This window comes from Cardiocondyla obscurior, linkage group LG08, assembly GCF_019399895.1.
Source record: "Cardiocondyla obscurior isolate alpha-2009 linkage group LG08, Cobs3.1, whole genome shotgun sequence".
NCBI classification, from domain to species: Eukaryota; Metazoa; Arthropoda; class Insecta; order Hymenoptera; family Formicidae; genus Cardiocondyla; species Cardiocondyla obscurior.
Window position 1 is genome coordinate 6,741,979 of NC_091871.1, and position 18,411 is coordinate 6,760,389.

An 18,411-nucleotide genomic window follows, 5' to 3' on the forward strand; every position below is an offset into this window, starting at 1 on the left:
ATATATATATATATTATATAGATAATATAAGACGTACGAAATAAAGTCTATACTATTTAAGTAATGCTTTGTACAATAAAAAGTACTCAGAGAAATTCAGAGTGTTATACTTTTACAACCTGTTTTTTTTAATTGTTACAGCATTATCGATTGCACAAAAGTCGTGTAACCGATTTTAGAAGGCAAACGGTTAATTTTGCATAACTTACTTTTATTCTATACTTTTTCATTAACTGCGATTTTTCTGTTGTTGCTTGCTTTTGCTTTTCAACACGAAATTGCTTAATATAAAATTAATTAATATAATCCTTTATCATAATTATTTGCCAAATTAATTTTATGTAATTGATTGTCCTCAAAAGGGACGGGATAAAATTTTAATTATCGATTTAAATCCAAATTATCGAGAAATCATTGTCATTCATTGCATATTAGCCAAATACTTTTCTTTTTCTTTTTCTTTTTTTTTAATGGTATTGCGCAAAACATCTCACACATTTGTCGTTTATTTTCAGTCACGCGACGAAGTCTGGACATGATACGAGTTCGTGCGACGGATCCGAGGCCTTGTCCGAAGTGCGGAAAGATGTATCGCTCGGCACATACATTGCGCACTCATTTGGAAGACAAGCACACAGTCTGCCCGGGATACCGCTGCGTATTATGCGGAACGGTAGCGAAATCTCGGAACTCCCTGCATTCACACATGTCGAGGCAACATCGGGGCATCAGTACGAAAGACCTACCGGTTATGCCGATGCCAAGTAAATTTGATCCCGAGCTTGCGTCCCGACTTTTGGCTAAAGCGGGAGTTAAGGTGAGTCCGGCTGAACTCCGCGCACGAGCGAGTCCAACGGCATCACGGAGAAGCGACATGAGGCTGGAGCCGCCGCGCGCGGGTGCCTCCGAGGCCGACAGTTGCGGCGGCGACGATCCGGAAGACCTTACCGTTCCCTTAAGCCTTAGGTACAGCTCGCCGATCTCGAATACCGTTATTACGAAGGTAAGCGGTAACAGCAATAGTAGCAACAATAGCAAGAACTCGACGTCGATCGCCGCGAAGTCCCTGGAGTCTTTGCACGGTAACGGCGACCTTAACATGGTACCGATTCCGCACGGCAGCCACCACGCGGGCCACAACACGAGTGCGATCGCCGGCTCGGCGATCTTGGACACTTATTTGCAGTTTATCGCGGAGAACTCCGGCCTATCGACGATAGGGCTGTCGGATCACGCGGCCGCCGTGGCTCACGCCGCTAAGATACGCATGACTATGGAAAAGCACGGTAACCGCGGCCTGGAAGATTATCCTATAATCGGCAGAGACGAGGGCCGAGGTACCGGAGTGATTCACGAGGACAGGCAGGAACACGACAGACACAGCGGACTAATCGACGACGTGGAATCGTCGGGCGTGGACGACGACGAGTTTAGCGAAAACGAGGAGTCAGAAGTGTTAAAAGACTAGCTCTTCCCTCTCGAAATAATCAACGACTACAAGCCTCGAAGGTGCTAAACGCGCATTTTCGAGACGGTCCACGATTCGCAGCAGCGTGCACGACGAATTATATTTTAACGAAGAGAAGGGAAGTGAAAATGTGCCAGGATCAAAATAATCCGATCGATGATTCTTCTTGCGTGCTATCGTAGCGCGGACTGGTCTTCGAAACCTATCTCGCCAAACGTATTTGAATAGTGAAAAGGAACCTCTAGGATATTTTCGAGATTACACTGATACCCCGACGCGTGAGCAGGCTCGCCTGTCGAGCCGAAGTCACCTAGTTGCCATCACGGCAAGTAGGCTCGCATGTATACGCGCGAAACCGCGTATATGCAAACACATACGCACGCACACACATGCATACATACATACATACATACACGCGACATGCACACGTACACGGACAGGTACGCGTGAAGGAGCACTTACATATATATGCCACAAATATTCCATCCATCTACCTCAGTGCACATAATAGATGATAGAGCAGACTAAGTCGAATCTCAGTACGAGAAGAGAAGACGAAGAACGCCGTTGGACGGAACGACAGTGATCACAAGGTTTGACAATTGCTGCAAGTCTTAAGATGTCGAGCATGGTGACAAGGGAAGGCAGATCCTCTTTAATTTTTTTTTTTTTTCCCCCCGAAATTAAGCTACTTAAAAATTTAAGCGCTAGCTAACGACGTTCGTTATTGTATCACCGTTATTGCAAAAGTTACGTTTAAATGCATCATCCGGATTTAGAGAAACGTTATGAGCGCGCAAACGAAATACGAGATACTTTTGAAATATTTTTATTTGGGTAACGCCCGTAGCAGCATATGTTCGTACAAAATTTCCTCGACGCACGCATATAGCTTGATATATTAACGCGTTGATGTATAAATGCCACATTTGTTTAAAAATGATACTCGGCTGCGTGAAAAAATTGCCTAAGCAACGGATTTTTTGTTTTAAATAATTTACTTTTTCGTTATAAAAAAATAAGAAGTATTGCTATCGAGTAAGAAAATTTGATTTTATTTTATTTCATCAAGATGCTCTCGTAAAAAGAGAGCACGCCGTTCGTACATGAACGACTCGTTTAATGTGGCATTAATATGTTAATGTTTCATGCATATTCAACTGCTTTCGCTAAAAATTAAAAAAAATTATAAGCGTATTGGAACCCACCATAAACTTTATTCATTCACGATATAAGTACGGTAATCATTGTGTTTCAATTTTGCTCTCATTAAAATTTCCACGCGAAACTTAAATACAATTATTAACATCAACAGTTCGTTCAAGTTTTGATTTCCGTAATATAATATCACCGAATCTTCGAAGTGAATATTTTGTCATAACATCGTATTTTTTTAACTTCAAAATATACGTAATTGCCTGCGTGATTCGTTAAAGGCTCAAAGAACCAATCACGAAATAAAAAGTAAATGCTACATTCGACTAATAATTTTGCAGTTTAATTTATAAAAAAAAGACAAAAAAATAGCCTTTGTTTCATTTAGAAATATACGAAGTGTTAAATAATAAAATATGCATTTTTCTAATACTAGTAATGTAATCTATTAAACGAAACGAACGCGTAACGTCATTTTGAGAAAGCTGAAACACAATCGTTATTATATTTACATAAATTAAAAAAGAAAAAAAGATTTAAGTGGACTGGAGCGCAATTGAACCGCCGTCATATCAATAGTGAATAAAGCCTTAACGTATTCGATTGTACATACACGTATTCTCGTAACACACCTGACGAACGAATGTTTAAAGTTCGAAGAACATTGTTTTCGCGAGACGATTCCTTGCTAAATATTAAATCAATCCGGCGAGTTGTCGAGAAAAAGTTTTTCGACTACTTAGCCGTCGATTACGTGCGTCGACCGCATTATTAAAATTTAACTCGATGCGCGATTGACTTTCATTGATTACTAGCTAGCGATTTATTGCTTATCTTTTGTTTTTTCAAATTAATCAAAAAAAAAATTGAGGAAGGGAATATTTCTATATGGAAATGGTAAATCCTTTGATTTGTCCTTAGCCTAACCCCTTTATCCTATCTTATCTTGCATGCAACAACCCTTTTGGGACAGGTATTTTTGGCTTGCCATGACGTAGTTAAGTAGTGATTTAAGTTCAGAATACTGATTGTTGTTGATAGGGAAAAAAAAAAGAAAAAAAAAGAAAAATATGATTAGTAATCATATGTCAAGGGTAAAACGTTAGGAATAAAATCGCGCGGTTTTTTGAGATTGTAATTGCACCAATTATTTTAACGCTAGAACTACGAGTTCAAAGTAATTATTAATTTCTTTGTTTTAAATGAAAAGCATATTAAGATATTTTTCATTGAACTTAGTAAAAAATACAGAAGTGACGATATATGGCGATTAGATTTTTATCAGCCTTGTTTTCCAATTCTGTAGATATGAAAAAAGTGTATGAAAATAACGCCGATAGTTCTAGCGTTAATAACGAAACATGATGAAAAGCGGTGAAACTTATTCCGCGATCTCGCGACGAGAGGGCCGACACGTTTGCGCGTAAGTTGCGTTTAAACGCACGGCTTTCTCGGGCCCACCCCGACGAATGTTTAATTCTTCGTTGTTCGCGCAAGCAACAACGTTCTTGGCGCGGGAGAGAGAGTTGTTTTGTATTTTCGCGAGGTGCTGGGAAAAGTTAATTCGCCAGAAGATTCGCCGTTAAACGCGTACGACGCGGTATGTCGTGAAATTGTTCCTACTAATATATATATATATATATAATTCATAAGTTAATTTCTTTGAGCAACACATTTAATAGATTCTACGTATATGATAATAATAGAGGTACACACGCGCGTATATGCGTATACTTTATATATACTTGTAAAGAGAAAAAGAGGTTTAGCAATACGTAGCAGCGTGGCGCGGGTTAAATGCGATCGTAACACGTTCGCAAATTGGTGTTTACTTATTCGGAACGAATAACTTCACCACTTTGTAGCCAATAGCCCGACTAACTGAGCTGCAATTACACGTCGGAAAAAAGAAAACTGGCTTTTGGTGCGTTTTGTAACGTGAGACTTAAACTTGATTAATATCTCGATCTATACGTACGTTCACGAAAAGATTTACAGTTTGATCAACTTTGAGGACATGGTATAACGCGAGTCGAACATCCGGTGAATTCCACGTCGAGTTTCAGCGGTGTCATATCGAGATCCTTATTGATCTTAAAATATGTTTACAGCGTTCAATTTAACTTGTATCTATTTGAGAGTAATATTTCCGAATCCGATGAAATCGGTATTGTTACAATCAGAGAGCGAGAAAGGAAAAAAGAGAGAAAAAAAAACGAATATAATTAACAACTTTCGTGTACTATATAAAATTAAATACTATGTTTTTATTCCATACGATGGACTATGAAAAAAATAGCTGTTAAATTTCAACCGCAGATAAAAAGATATTTTTAATCCGAAATATTTTTAACTATTTTTAATTTTTTTTTTTTGTCGCGTTCGTCAAAGACTAAAAAAGTCTATTGAACGGTTTTTATTAATTTTAAATATTTGACGAAATAAATGTTGCATAAAACGGATAACTGCTCCAGTTTGAAGAAATAATTTTTATTCTGGCATGTGTGTGTGTGGTTGAATGTCGAAAAAAAATGAAAAAAAAATCTGCTCAAGTTGGTCCAATTGAACTATTATTATTGAAAAACTTAATTTAACGGAAATAGAAATCTTAAGGGATAGTAAGTATGTCGTCAGGACACTTTATCTCGAGGGTGCATGAGGAAATTGGTGAAAGATATATACGTATTGAATCTCTTCAAAATTTTTCGATCGACCCCACATTTCGTTTTTTAATAATTAAAGAATTATGAGAGATGGCAAATCTAAAAGGTTCACGTACGACGGACAGTAAAACAAATTCTAAAAAGCTGGCACAAATTTAAGTTACTTCACTTGTTTTTTATGTTTACTTTCTTAATTTTATAATATATATATTAATTATAGGTATAATTAGGAATTCTTAGCAGGTTAATTTTATTTAAAATTTTACTTAGTTATCGTAATAGTTACTGTAGATTAGTATTGTAGCTGGTTAATTAATTCTATTAATTCTTATAAGATTTTATTTCTATGAAATATTTTGAAATTTAATAGGTTAGCATAACTTGTATAAATTTTTAGTTGGGAGTGACGATTTACTATTTTGTAACAGTAACGATGTGCAATATCAAACAGATCTAATTATTCTGAAACTGATCTTTCATGAAAACATTCTATAAATTTTACGTTAGAAAAAAAAATGCATTGACACGAGAAGCAATAATAATAGTATTATATGCATATAACTTTATGTAACGTGCATAAGTCGTTGCATACTAGATAAATACCGTAAGAATAAGAGAAACGAAAAAGGTGCTTAAAGAAAAAAAAAAGAGAATAAAAAGAAAAAAATAATTTTTTAATTAAAAATAATATAATAATTTTTTTTTATCTCTTAATGAGTTTTGGGCATTATTTCCAAAATATTGCGAAGTACATCTTTCGACAACGTGCTGTTTTACGCTTTTATTATCGCGACGAGGTAATATATTGCGCCTTTTAACTTTTCGTATTTACGTGTATTTATAAATTCATTGAAAACTTAAAACGAACATCTTTCAAAAATTTTTTACAATTAGAAAAATTGATAACTATCAGCTTAATGTTATTATTTTATAATATTGCACAAATTGACTTCTGGAAATAATCACAAGTAGATTATAGAACGTCAAACTGTTACAATATTATCACTATCATTAACTGACACTTCCTGATAATTTGCATAATAAAGGCATTAAAAAACAAGCATAAAGTGGTAAAAAAAAAAGAAGAATAAGACGTATTAATGAATGTGTTAATTTACTATTTAAAAAGTTACTTTATTTATTAATAAAATTTAAGTTAATCGAGTGAGAATACATGGCAGTGTCTGTGTGTGATAGATCTCTTAAATAATAATTATCATATTTATGTAGAAATTACGTAGAAAACAGAGAAATTTATAAAAAGAAAGTGACATAAATATATGAAGTAATGAACTATGAATAATATAAGACAAATAATTTCGGAAAAAGCAAAGAAAAATGGCAAATAAGTCTAAGTAATGTACAACTTTGGCCATATTTTCATAAAGAGTACAAATATTTAAAAGGAGAGAAATAGTTATTGCTGCATATTATTTATGTCATAATAAAATATTAAAATAAATTTTATAACGAACGAAACAAAGATATTATAAAAAGAAACATAAAAAGAGAAAAAAAAAAGAAAAAGAAAAAAACAAAAAAAAAAGAAAAATGTGGAAAAACAATAAACATGTGTTTGAAAAAAATATTTAAAAAAATTGAAAACTAGAAACTTTACTAATACGAAAAAGTAGCTTTTAAAAACGGATGGATTATTACTTATTGGAACGATATCTAATTTTTTCGTTTATTTAAATGAAGGTAATTTTTAAAGCGATGTAAATTAATCAAAACGTTTTTGAATGTATTCGGTTTTATCGATTTTCTCGTTGCATTCAATATTTCTAAGCAAATATAATATCGTTATTGTATTTAAATAGTGAAAAGTTACAATTAAGCCTTGTACTCTTAAGTAAGTGCCTAGTATACTCCATTGCATCTAAGTTTTAAATTTAATTTATAACTTAAGTAGGTCAGCTTTTTAGAATTTTCTTCTATTAACCACGACCACGTGTTTAAAATCGTTTGAGAGTTATTTTTTTTCCCCCCTCAATGCAATAACAAGGTTGATAATACGTATAATAACAATTCTTATCTTCACGAAATAATATCTATGCCATCGATCTAAAATTACTGGAATATAAAAAGGATCGAAATTAATAATTGGAATAAAAGGAGAATACTTTTAGCTTCTAGGTTATGCACAATACTCCAAGTATACTTCCCAACTTTAGCTTTTAGGATAGAACTTTTTTAAGACGAGCCTAGAGCTTTTAGATTAAATTCGATGCGGGACGTCAAGCGAATGTTTGCCAGAATTTTAAAACGAGAGCGATATTCGTAAATGATATCCTAGCGTGAATAAGTAAATTGCCAATCTTTCGGAATCTACGAAACGACGTTGACTCTCGCGTGGTAAGATTAATTACGACTGAAAAGAAAAGAAAAATAAAAAAAAGAAAAGAAAATAAAAAAAAAACCGGAAAGAAACGCGCTGTGAACGAATGATCGTTTTGAGAGGCGTAGCATTAATGAGAAATAGAAATTAAAACTTCAACTAGTCGTGTAGAGCCAGTACCGCGTCAGTTAGTCGCGTCAATTAGTTAAAAGCTGAGAATACAAGTGTCGAGCAACAAGTAAAATAAAATTACTTAACGTTGCATCTGCTGCGTTAAGAAAAATTAAATTTCGCTTTGAGAAACGGCCTTGAATTCTGAACTTAACGATTGCTTCGCTTGTTTAACATCAATCATTTAGTAACATCAACGGGAAAAATAATTACGACAGCGAGTCGCGATTAGAGCGATCGCTAAATTTTAGAATGTTTGATTTGAACGTGACAATGTACATGTGTATACGAATGCAGTTGTATACGATTGTGACATTTGTATACGATGCGCGCACGAGTGCCAAACAGCGGGCACGTGTGATGAAATAAAATTGCAACGCGTTTAAACGCTCCGCGCCACGCTGAACTATGAAAGCGTCTGATACTTTGCTATAAATACTGCTGTCGGCTGTAACGCTTTCTTTTTCCTCCCTTTTTTTTTTTTATTTCTTTTTCTTTTCATTTGGAGTTTGACTGCCAGACGCGTTCATGATTCGTGATTTATTGAAGCAGCATTTTTGAGCAAAGATTAATATGCGCAGCGATTCTAGATTCGTGCCCTTACCCTCATAAAAATCTGGGAATTTCATATTTTTAACTTTGCCCCGCGGATAATCACGTTCGCGAGTAATTTTCTTTTACTCGCGGGACGAAGGCGCGGGAAAAAAAAAATTAATCGAAGATACGCAATCAATTTTCAGAAATAAAGATGAGTGGACGAAACGCAGTCATTAATTGAGAGACGAATCCAGGTTTAATCGGTACAAAGAAACCACTTCTTGCCTTGAAGCTCTCTATTATTATGAAAGCAAATCACTGTGCGCAGAGTACAAATTTAATCGCGGATTTACTAAACTTTAATGAGCATTGTAAAGATAAAGAAAAAGCTAGTGGAAAAGAAAAAAAAAATATGCGACTGTTCGAAATTTTTATTTTTTGTTAGGCGTTTTTCATTAAAATAATCACTTTCGGACTGAAACATTATGTATACAAAATTTAATATAGACGAGATTTGAAAAACAACTTAAAAAAAGGAAAAAAAAAAATAAAAATAAAAAAAGTAATAATAATAATAAAAGCTGAAAGAGCTAAAATTTAATTTCCATTTAATTAAAATTAAGTAATTAAAATAAAAGGGAGCCGAAGTTATGACTGTTGTGAAAGGATAGTATTTTATATCGAGAGAAAAAAACATAGAAGCAGTTCGAAGCAAGAGTAAAAAAAAACATCATCAATTGTTTTTCTGTGCCATTGCAAAATTATGAAAATAACAATTTCTGATTTCGATCTAAATTCCCATTTAGATATATGATTGCGAAAGGAAAAATCTTTAATTCGACGCAAGTGAGAGAGAAATTTCGTTAAACGGTGATAGGTGTAATAAATTTTGTGCCGTCATCGTTAATTACCGATCCCGATCACGATAGATGCTATTTATTTTTTCATAAAGCCACGACTCGTGCGCAAAGGGTTTCGCTACTAGACGCAGACGTAACTAGACACGTACATAGCATACATGGGATTTAAATGGGAACACGCGGCATGCGTATCGATTATTCTGTACCCACATGTCGTTTATATTATAAAAAATATTTAATCAATACAGGCGAAAAATTAATTTTAGATTGCTTTCGCACAACCGACACATTCATTCACCCTGTGTACAGTGAAATATTAGAAAATGGCAACTAAAAAAATGAATATTTTAAACTATATTATACACCCAAAATATTCGAATTATTTCGATTCCGAAATATTCGCATATATTCTGACAATAAGAAACGAAGTGTCTCAAAGCATATTTATTTTTCTAGTTATCTTATTGAAATATTTTGCATATGCAAATGCGAAATGAAAATCGGTCTGTGGGGAAGAAAAAAAAGTGCACGTAACTTCGTTGTACATTTGCAGCAAGTCATTATTACCAAAATAGAAAGTCACTCCTACCTCTGAAGACATTAATTTCTCGGCCTACATTGATTAAGTATTTTTTTTTTTTTTGGTTTGACTAGCAAGTGCTATCTCTAAGCCTTAAAAAATCCTTCAACATCTTGTATGTATATGTATATACACCTAGATGAATTACACTTATCTGTAAGAACGAGAGGCTGGCAGGGTTTGCGTACTTTAGCTGCATGGTGGGATACAAGCTTGCTTTTATTTTTTATTCTTATACTTTTTTCTACCAATACTTAGAGTTATGAGTATATGTACGTGTTTATGCACATGCAAACGCATACACACCCGCATATGCGCATGAAAAGAAAAAAAAAAAAAAAAAAAAGAACAAAAACACATATTTGTACATTTACGCATGTATTTACACAAAATGGTTCCGACTAATGGACCCCGCCATCCTCTTTTAACCCTTTCACCAGATCAATCTCCGCATTGTCATAGTCCGTTGAACATAGTCCGCAATAGTCATCCCGAATAATATCACCAATTACAGTATTGCAATAGCTTTTAGAGACAATCGTATGCGTAAATTGTATAACGCGCCCGGCCGGCGCTTTCAATTGACACCTCGGTAAAATTATCGCAATTGTTATGCAAGAGCACTCACTAATTTTCCGCCGACGTAGCTTCATATGAATTTGATTCAAAGACGGATACTTAGCCCCTTTATTTTTTTTTGTTTCCTTTTTTTTTTCCACCGCGTTTACGTAACCCTCCGAGTTTAAACGCGTATGATATAAAATCGATCCTGCGAGAGGCGATAATTAGAAACGCGTGAATATTATTCAAACTGTGGATTATTACGTAAAAATATCATTTAATTATTAATGATACTTATATTGTGATATTTACAGATGATTAAATACTTATTAAAGAACCTGCGGAAAACGCGGGAGGTTAAAAGGTTGAAATTATTTCAAACGCGTTAATTAATTCGGTCACAGCGAGAATCGAAATGTTTAATCAGCCGGAACAATTTTGACTACCCGAGTGGAAAGTGAGCCTAACGGTTATCTAATGACCGCCTAACCGATCCGTGATTTATCCCGCGGCTGTTCGGCAAAAACTGTCCAGCATAGAGTTCGAAATAAAACGCTCGAAACGTCTTCGGCGCTGGACGATTATTCCTGGCTGATAACGAGCTAGAAAAATAGAAGTCTAAACTTTTTTTCGCCGCGCACTTGTTTACTGTTTTGGTCTGACCTTACGTAACGCTCGCTCGACTGCCGAAAATCGTCGGCAAACCGGTTCCCGCCGTCCGCCGCCCTGCGCGTCCTCCACCTTGCGAACTTGGAACGCGAAGATTGTCCGCCGATATAAACAAACACACGCACGGACTTACACTACCGTGGTGGTCAGCGGGCCCGGCGATCAGCGAAATCGCCAGTCGAGCTCGTGTTGAGAAGGTCAGAACGCGCAGTAAGCTAGTACTCGACGAAAAAAGTCTAGATATCTAGCTTCCCTAGCTCGATATTAACCAGCAACTGATTGCATTCTTAATTAATAGAATCACGAATTAGCGTTTTTCAAAAATATACTTTAAAAACATAATTATTTTTCTTTTTTTATTTTTTTTTTTTTTTTTTCAATTTAACTCTTTTGAGGTATGTCGATTTTTTTACGAACGAGTGGCGTATTTAATTCTGCGCTAAATTATTAGCTGATTTGAAGCCTTCGAAGGATCGATTATTCTCAAAGAGGATGATTCCCGAGAGTTACGAACCACAAGGCGAAGTTTTCGCGTTAGGACGAGATTACACGTGTCGCGCGACGAGTCTATTGTGCGCGTTAACTGACTCGCGGGCTAGAAAATGTTGAGGGACTCGCGGGCTTTACCGTTTCCCAGCCAATCGGCGTACGTAGATGGAAAGTTGAGGGCGAGTGTTAACGCGCGGCGAGAAACGACGGCGATATCAGTAACGACCGCGGTTGTCGCCGATAATAACGTGCGAGTTGGAAGCTCATAAAGGCCTCCCGGAATCGGCCGTCTCGAATGCTCTCGCGCGGCACGTGATTATAAAAGCGGATTAACGATGCCGTAAACGCAGCGAGCCTTTCACGAACTGTCTGAACGTACCGCCGCCGTTCGTTTAAGAGAGTCCAAGCTCTCTCCCCCTCGACGAAATGCAAATGTAACCGTGGTAATTCTCGCTGCCGTAATATTCGGAACTCCGTAGCTGGTCACCGTCGACCGGAAAATCCTTTCTAGCGTCTTTCGTGAATTTTCTGAATTATCGCCGATCCAGCTAGCTGTTTTTTTTTCTTCTTTTTTTTTTTTTTACGAGGATTGCGTCGTAAATTTAATTAAGTCAGGTGTAATTAATTATTTTTATTCAGGCGACGCGAATGTAATAATTCGCGTGAAATGCACACAATTTATTTTAATCCTTATTCTTTCGCATACGACTGCAAGAAATTATTATTGAAAATAAGAAAGATAGTAATGAGTGTACTTAATATTTCTGATACGCGTTAAATACTCGACTGCAATCATCGTAAAATGTGCTCGACCAACTGGATTGTTATAACCGGGCTTCTACGTTAACACCCATTAGATTGACAAGATTGCGAAGATTGATATCTCGACTACAATACACGAAAACGCGAAACGAACAGCTGTAACGATAACGTCGCGATTGCGAAGTTAACCCCGAGATGTCTCCGCGTAGCGCGCTTAGGCGATTATTTTGCCGCTTTGTCCACCCCATTTCGTTCCCATTTTAAACCGCAAAGATATCGGTGAGAACGTGAAAGCGATCAGGTGCATAATTAGTCATTGCTATTTTCATGCAGCTGTACCGTTTTGCCGCCCGCTCGCACTGCTCGCGGTTTGCCGACCTACGTGAAAAAGTTCAGGCGAGCCAGCGAGCTTCTCGAGAACCGAAAGCTCGACGAAAGCTGCCAGCCGATCTCGTTGTCGGCGTCGCGGATGCACGGTTGTCGCAAAGCAATCGGCGGGTTAGGCAAAAAAATATAAACGCGAGCGCACGGCCGGGCAAGATCCGCCGTCTCAGGTACTTAATAATCGACACGATATAATAATGCATTATGTAATAACAAACTCAGGAAATCTGAAGCAGCCAGGCCGTGATACTATACTTATAGACTACTACTACTACTACTACCGCTACTACTACTACGATACTATTACCGCGGGTGTGATTCTTACGTTAATCCGACCCCGGGCGACTCGCGCCTCCACAAGCTTACTCTGTTTTGTTTCATTTGTTTATTTGTTTCTTGTTTGTTATGCGATTTTACACTGGCGAAACGTTTGTACATGGTGTGCCTCGGGCGCGCGTGCAAATCCGTTTCCGATCGTTCTTATCGCGGTGACAAATGCGACAAAAGGTTGCGTGGCTGCGAGGCTCTGACGAAAAGGCATGTATTTAAAATACTTGACGCACTGTTTTAAACGGTGCTTTAATTATTGTGGATTAATATATGCCTTTATTAAGTTCGGGCGCAACGGGTCAGTTGTTTGAAATGTTTAACTTAATTTTTATATATTTATATATATATATTTTTTTTTCAAAGAGTTTTTATCTTCTACGGGAAAAGAGAAAAATGGAATTTTATGTTATTTAAATTGACGTTTCGCGTTAATACAAAATTTTTATTAATTTTTAATTTTAATCTGACAAAGCGTTTCTAGCCGCTTATTTATTATGAAAAAAAAATTCATAGTAATAATAAAAAATATAAAAAACGCAGCTTCTGCAAACATATTGTCCTTTTTCATCACGAAGTAAGCCGAAACGAATTTTCGCGTGCGCATTTACGACACGAAAGAAATAATTGTGAAATCACCATAGCTACCTCCATGTTATTAGATATCAGTCTTTTTCTCGTGTTATTACTCAAGCTCACATATACTTGGCATATGTTATTTTATAAAAAGATTCGCGCGTGTCAACTGCGAATTGTCTTCTTCGTGTAAAAAAAAAGAAAAAAAACAAAAAAAAAGTAAAAGTATATATATACATATATATTATATATTATATACATATATTATGTATACACAATATTTTACGTATAGTCATGCGCGGAATCCCTTCCAGGATTTAAGTTAAGAGATTGCCTCCTTACATGGAACAGTCGAGCGCGCGTAAATAATAATAATTAATAACGAGCAACAAATTATACAGTCATTAGATGATAATAATAATGGATAATAAGATCTAATGTAAAGGAGAGTTGCGCGAAAAGAAAAAAAAAAAAAAACCATATTTCCAGAATATCAGCCTGCGATATAATTACGTGTTATAATGGGGCATAAATTTTTACGATTAATTCTGGATTTCATCCTTTTTTTTTTAATTTTTTTTTTATTATGTGATAATTTGAAAAAAATTATAATGTTATTTTTATAATGAAAATGTATTTTATTATTCTACGTAGCGAGAAAAGAAAAGTCTATCTACTTAATTTTTTTTTTTTTTTAATATTTTAGAATGTTAGCAATTATTTAAACATTTTTGGTGGATGTTTATGCTATTTATCATTTGTCGTTTGTCATATTTTATATAAATGTCACAAATTATACTACACACTATTAAGTAAATGATCTCTTTGCATTTTACGCCCTGCAATTTCGGTCATTTATCATTATTATAATTTTTATCAATTGTTAACGATCAATGTTACATTATATTTGATTCATTTTTTGGCGGGATAATTCATCGGCGTTGTGTACGTAAAAAAATTATATTAAAAGTTATAAATTATTTTGTAGGCTTCTAGAATTAAAGGAACATTTTTGTTTACGAGCCAATACGTGCGATTTATGTGAAATATCGTTCGCACATTTTTTTTTTTTTTTTTTTTTAATTATCGCAGCATTAATCGTGTATCGCGAAAAGAAAAACATAAAAACGAACTACCTCAGCCCTACGAAAAGTTCATTACGGGACATTTGTGTGCACTGCTGAACAAGACGACAACAATTTTCATTACATTTTGCATGTATTTTTGATGAAAAACTTTTCGCTTTTCAAAGCGGACTTTGCGCCCGGCATGTTCTAGTGTCGGGTTTAATATAAATGAAATAGAAATCTTTTTACAACCTGTTAATATAAATTATATAAAAATTATATAAAATAATAGTTTGCGGCAGATTTTCTAAAACTGACAACCTATGGTTACAATAAATCGTTCATTTTTAATTTCATTTTAGACAACAATTTTATTAGCGTTCTTACTATTTGTCGTTTTGTCCAGTCGTGCACATCTATATGTACACTCGCACATCGCGTGTGTGCGTGTGCACGCATCTCGCTCCGAGATGCATGACAATGCACTGCCAAACGTCGCTGCTCGACTGCTCTATGATTAACAGAATGTTGCCGCTAAACTCCCAAATCGCAATACGCAATACGTTGTACTTACTTAGCCAGGTTTACGGACCGTGGCGACGGTCAGTGATTCTTAAAATTTCGAAATGATACAGAACGACAAAGTGGTTACAGATGAATGTGAATGTGAATGAACATGAGTAATCCGCAGACAGAATGTGAGAAGAGGGGAAAAAAATTAAGAGCTAGAATGACGTGGTGTACGTTTTCCGATAGGGCATAGAACTGCGAAAGTGAGTGTACGAATGCGTGAAAAAAATATTTTACACGCCCGGACGGCAATCATGACGTTAATATATGTTATATCTAATATATATAGATGCATAAAGAGATCCCCCAATACATTAGAAAGTAAGGAAAGGCAAAGAATATTCATCTATACTTATATACGTGATACTTTATGACCTATGCAACTAATCAGGGACGTGTCATATGATAATATGACGTAGAGCGTGTAAGCAGTGAATCTTTCTAGTAACAGAGACCCCCATATACTTCCTAACTTATTTTTGTGACTTGTGTTTCGTAAGAATTTTTAGTATCGACATAACGAGCGTGCAATCTCGACGTACTCGGTGTCACGACGATCTCTCTAATAATTTTCCGTAATTTTATCCATTTAACGTTAAACAATACGTAATCAATATTTCGTAATTGTGGCAAATCTATCGGCGCTTTAATTGCTAAAATATCGGAATTTAAATCACAAATATTGCTTATTACCGTGACAATGTAATAAATTAGAGGAAGCTAAATCGAAATGGAAATTCGGAGTAGAATAATATATACAGACGTGGAACGAAAAATATCCAGATGTGTTAAAGTAAAAAGCAGAAGCAATATTTTCACCGTATTCATATATAAAGAATTTTGCTGATCACAAAAATTTGTTATTTTTTAATAATAATTCTAATAAGAAAAAAATCTAATTTTTCCTTTCTTTCTTTTTAATTCTTCGGAAAACGAACGTAGTGGTTTAGCATTTTATTTTATGAAATTATTAAAAAATTCCATTTCGATCTAACTTTCCTTATATAACGTTGTCGAAAACTCATTAAATTACCTTCGAACGGATCTTCGAACTTTAATAAAATTTTATGTGATTTCGACACTTTTGGCATTCATTACGACCGAACTCTATCGAACTCATCTATAAAACATTATTGACTCGCTTCATTATTATTATTGGCGACTAGATAAGTACATAGGAAAGTAATTACTGCGATCTTTCTTTAGAATACTTGTTCAAGAGTAATCTACGAATATCTGTCGCCATTACATCGTTAAACTACCACTAAAAGCCACTTTTAGTAATATTATTTTTATTAAAAAAAAAAAATACTACATCTATTAGTATTTCGTTAGTTTACGTTATTTAATACACTTGCGTTTCTTTTTTTCTTTTTCTTTGTAATATCGTCGATTAAGTATTAATATTCGTCATTGCTATCGCCTACATTTCGTTAACTTTTTGTAATTTCTTTTTAGCAGCTTCGATAAATGTAAGGAAACGCGTCTGTCTCGCGGCTGGAAGAAAAATGCCGGTGACGTCGCTAAGCTTTATATTTGTTTGAAAAGCAATTTTTTTCTCCCCTCATTTTTTTTTAATTTTTTAATTATATCTCCGGCATTTTAATAACGTCGCTTCCTACTCATTGAGACAGACGCGATCGTTAGGTCTATTGTACACGAATGTGCCAGTACATACGTACAATATATCCTTAACTTCGGAATTCCCACTCTCTATTAGCGTCCAATTTATTTGTACATATTGTATGCTGTATTTAAGTCAAACAATCCTCCGGAGTTTTTTTTTTTTCCTTTTTTTTTTGTTTAAGCCGATAATTATACCTTGATGCATCTCGTCGAATTGCTGGTTATTATTAGTTATGATTATTTTGTGTTTTACTAGCGTGTAAGCTATCACGGCGTTGAATTACTTGCCAATACATGTGAATCAAAATAAATATGTTAAAAAAAAAAAATATATATATATAATAACGATTTTCATTTATGTTTTGTACATTTATTTTATTTCCTTTTCTGTTTTTGCCGCTTCGTAAGTAGTCGCGTTTGGTTTTTATATTCGCGAAAGATATGCGTGATAAAAATTACCGGGAGTTCGCTTAACCGGCAAGTGTAATACTTAAAATTTAGCTTTAAAACCATTTCTTTTTGCTAGCGACAATGACGTGAGTTTATTTCAAACTTAATATGACGATATTAATAATAAATAAAATTAATAATTTATTTTACCGGTCCTCTTAAAATTTTGTTTGTTTCATTTAAAATTTATTAATAATTATTTTCAATTTGCACTCTGTGTACGTCGAGATTCGTAGCTCCCCATATTTAATGTAATCCGAGATTCACCGAAATCACATGGAAGTCTCGATCAAAGTACAAAATTACCCATAAAATACTTGTATACGCAGCAGTAAGTAAAGGAAACGTCTGGACAATTCTTGTATCGAATAATATACCACAGTAGAAAATTTCGAAGTGAATGAACATTTCGTAATTCGATAGCGAGCGATTAAAAGAGACTCTCCGAAGGAAGTAAGAGAAAAGCGAAATTAACTCGGCGGATAAGAACAGATCTCCAGCTTGCTGAATCTGCTAATTTTGAGAGATACGATTATATTTAAGCGGCTCGAAGGTAGCCAACGAACGCTATCGACGCGTTTTCCTTATATACGATTAGAAATTTATCGGCGTTTACGACGTTAAGAAACAAATCGCCGAGGGACAAATTATTCGGTAATTTCACTTCGACACGCGTAGCGCAAATAATATAAAAAATATTATTGTATAATGTAAAATACTTGACACTTGAGAAGAAAGGAAAAAAATATATATAGAATATATCCCGTAATTATAGGAGATATCTTATGTAATGTTATTATTAATCACGTTTAACGTGTGTTGAGTTAATCGCGGATTATCCACCGTAAATGGAAAACGGAATTGGCGCGTGCAAAATTAAAGTTCGCATTGAACACAGCGATCTTTTGTGAATGATTAATTAACACCGGTGTATTTCTACATTAATAAATCTAAATATTACTGAAATGTTTGCCAACGTTCGCATTAAAATTGACCGATTGATCGACAAAAAGAAGAAAAATTACACGTAGAGTTAAAAAAAAAAAAAAGAAAGAAAAAAAAAAGAAATTTTTTCTCGCGAATAATACTTTCAATATTTTTTTCAAACGTCTCGCAGTTGTGTGCAGATTTTTTTTGATTCAGTGGCCGACGAATTGC

The 18,411-nt window shown here is 34.9% G+C and overlaps 1 protein-coding gene across 1 annotated transcript in view; it reads left to right on the top strand.

Moving 5' to 3' along the window:
- Positions 1-17,132, top strand: part of LOC139105053 (protein abrupt) — an 85,826-nt gene extending 68,694 nt beyond the window's left edge. Inside the window, exon 10 of the mRNA XM_070660933.1 lies at positions 516-17,132. Within this exon, the coding sequence (XP_070517034.1) occupies positions 516-1,468 (953 nt within the window). The 3' untranslated portion in view covers positions 1,469-17,132. The remainder of the gene's footprint in view (positions 1-515) is intronic.
- Positions 17,133-18,411: the final 1,279 nt, after the last annotated feature.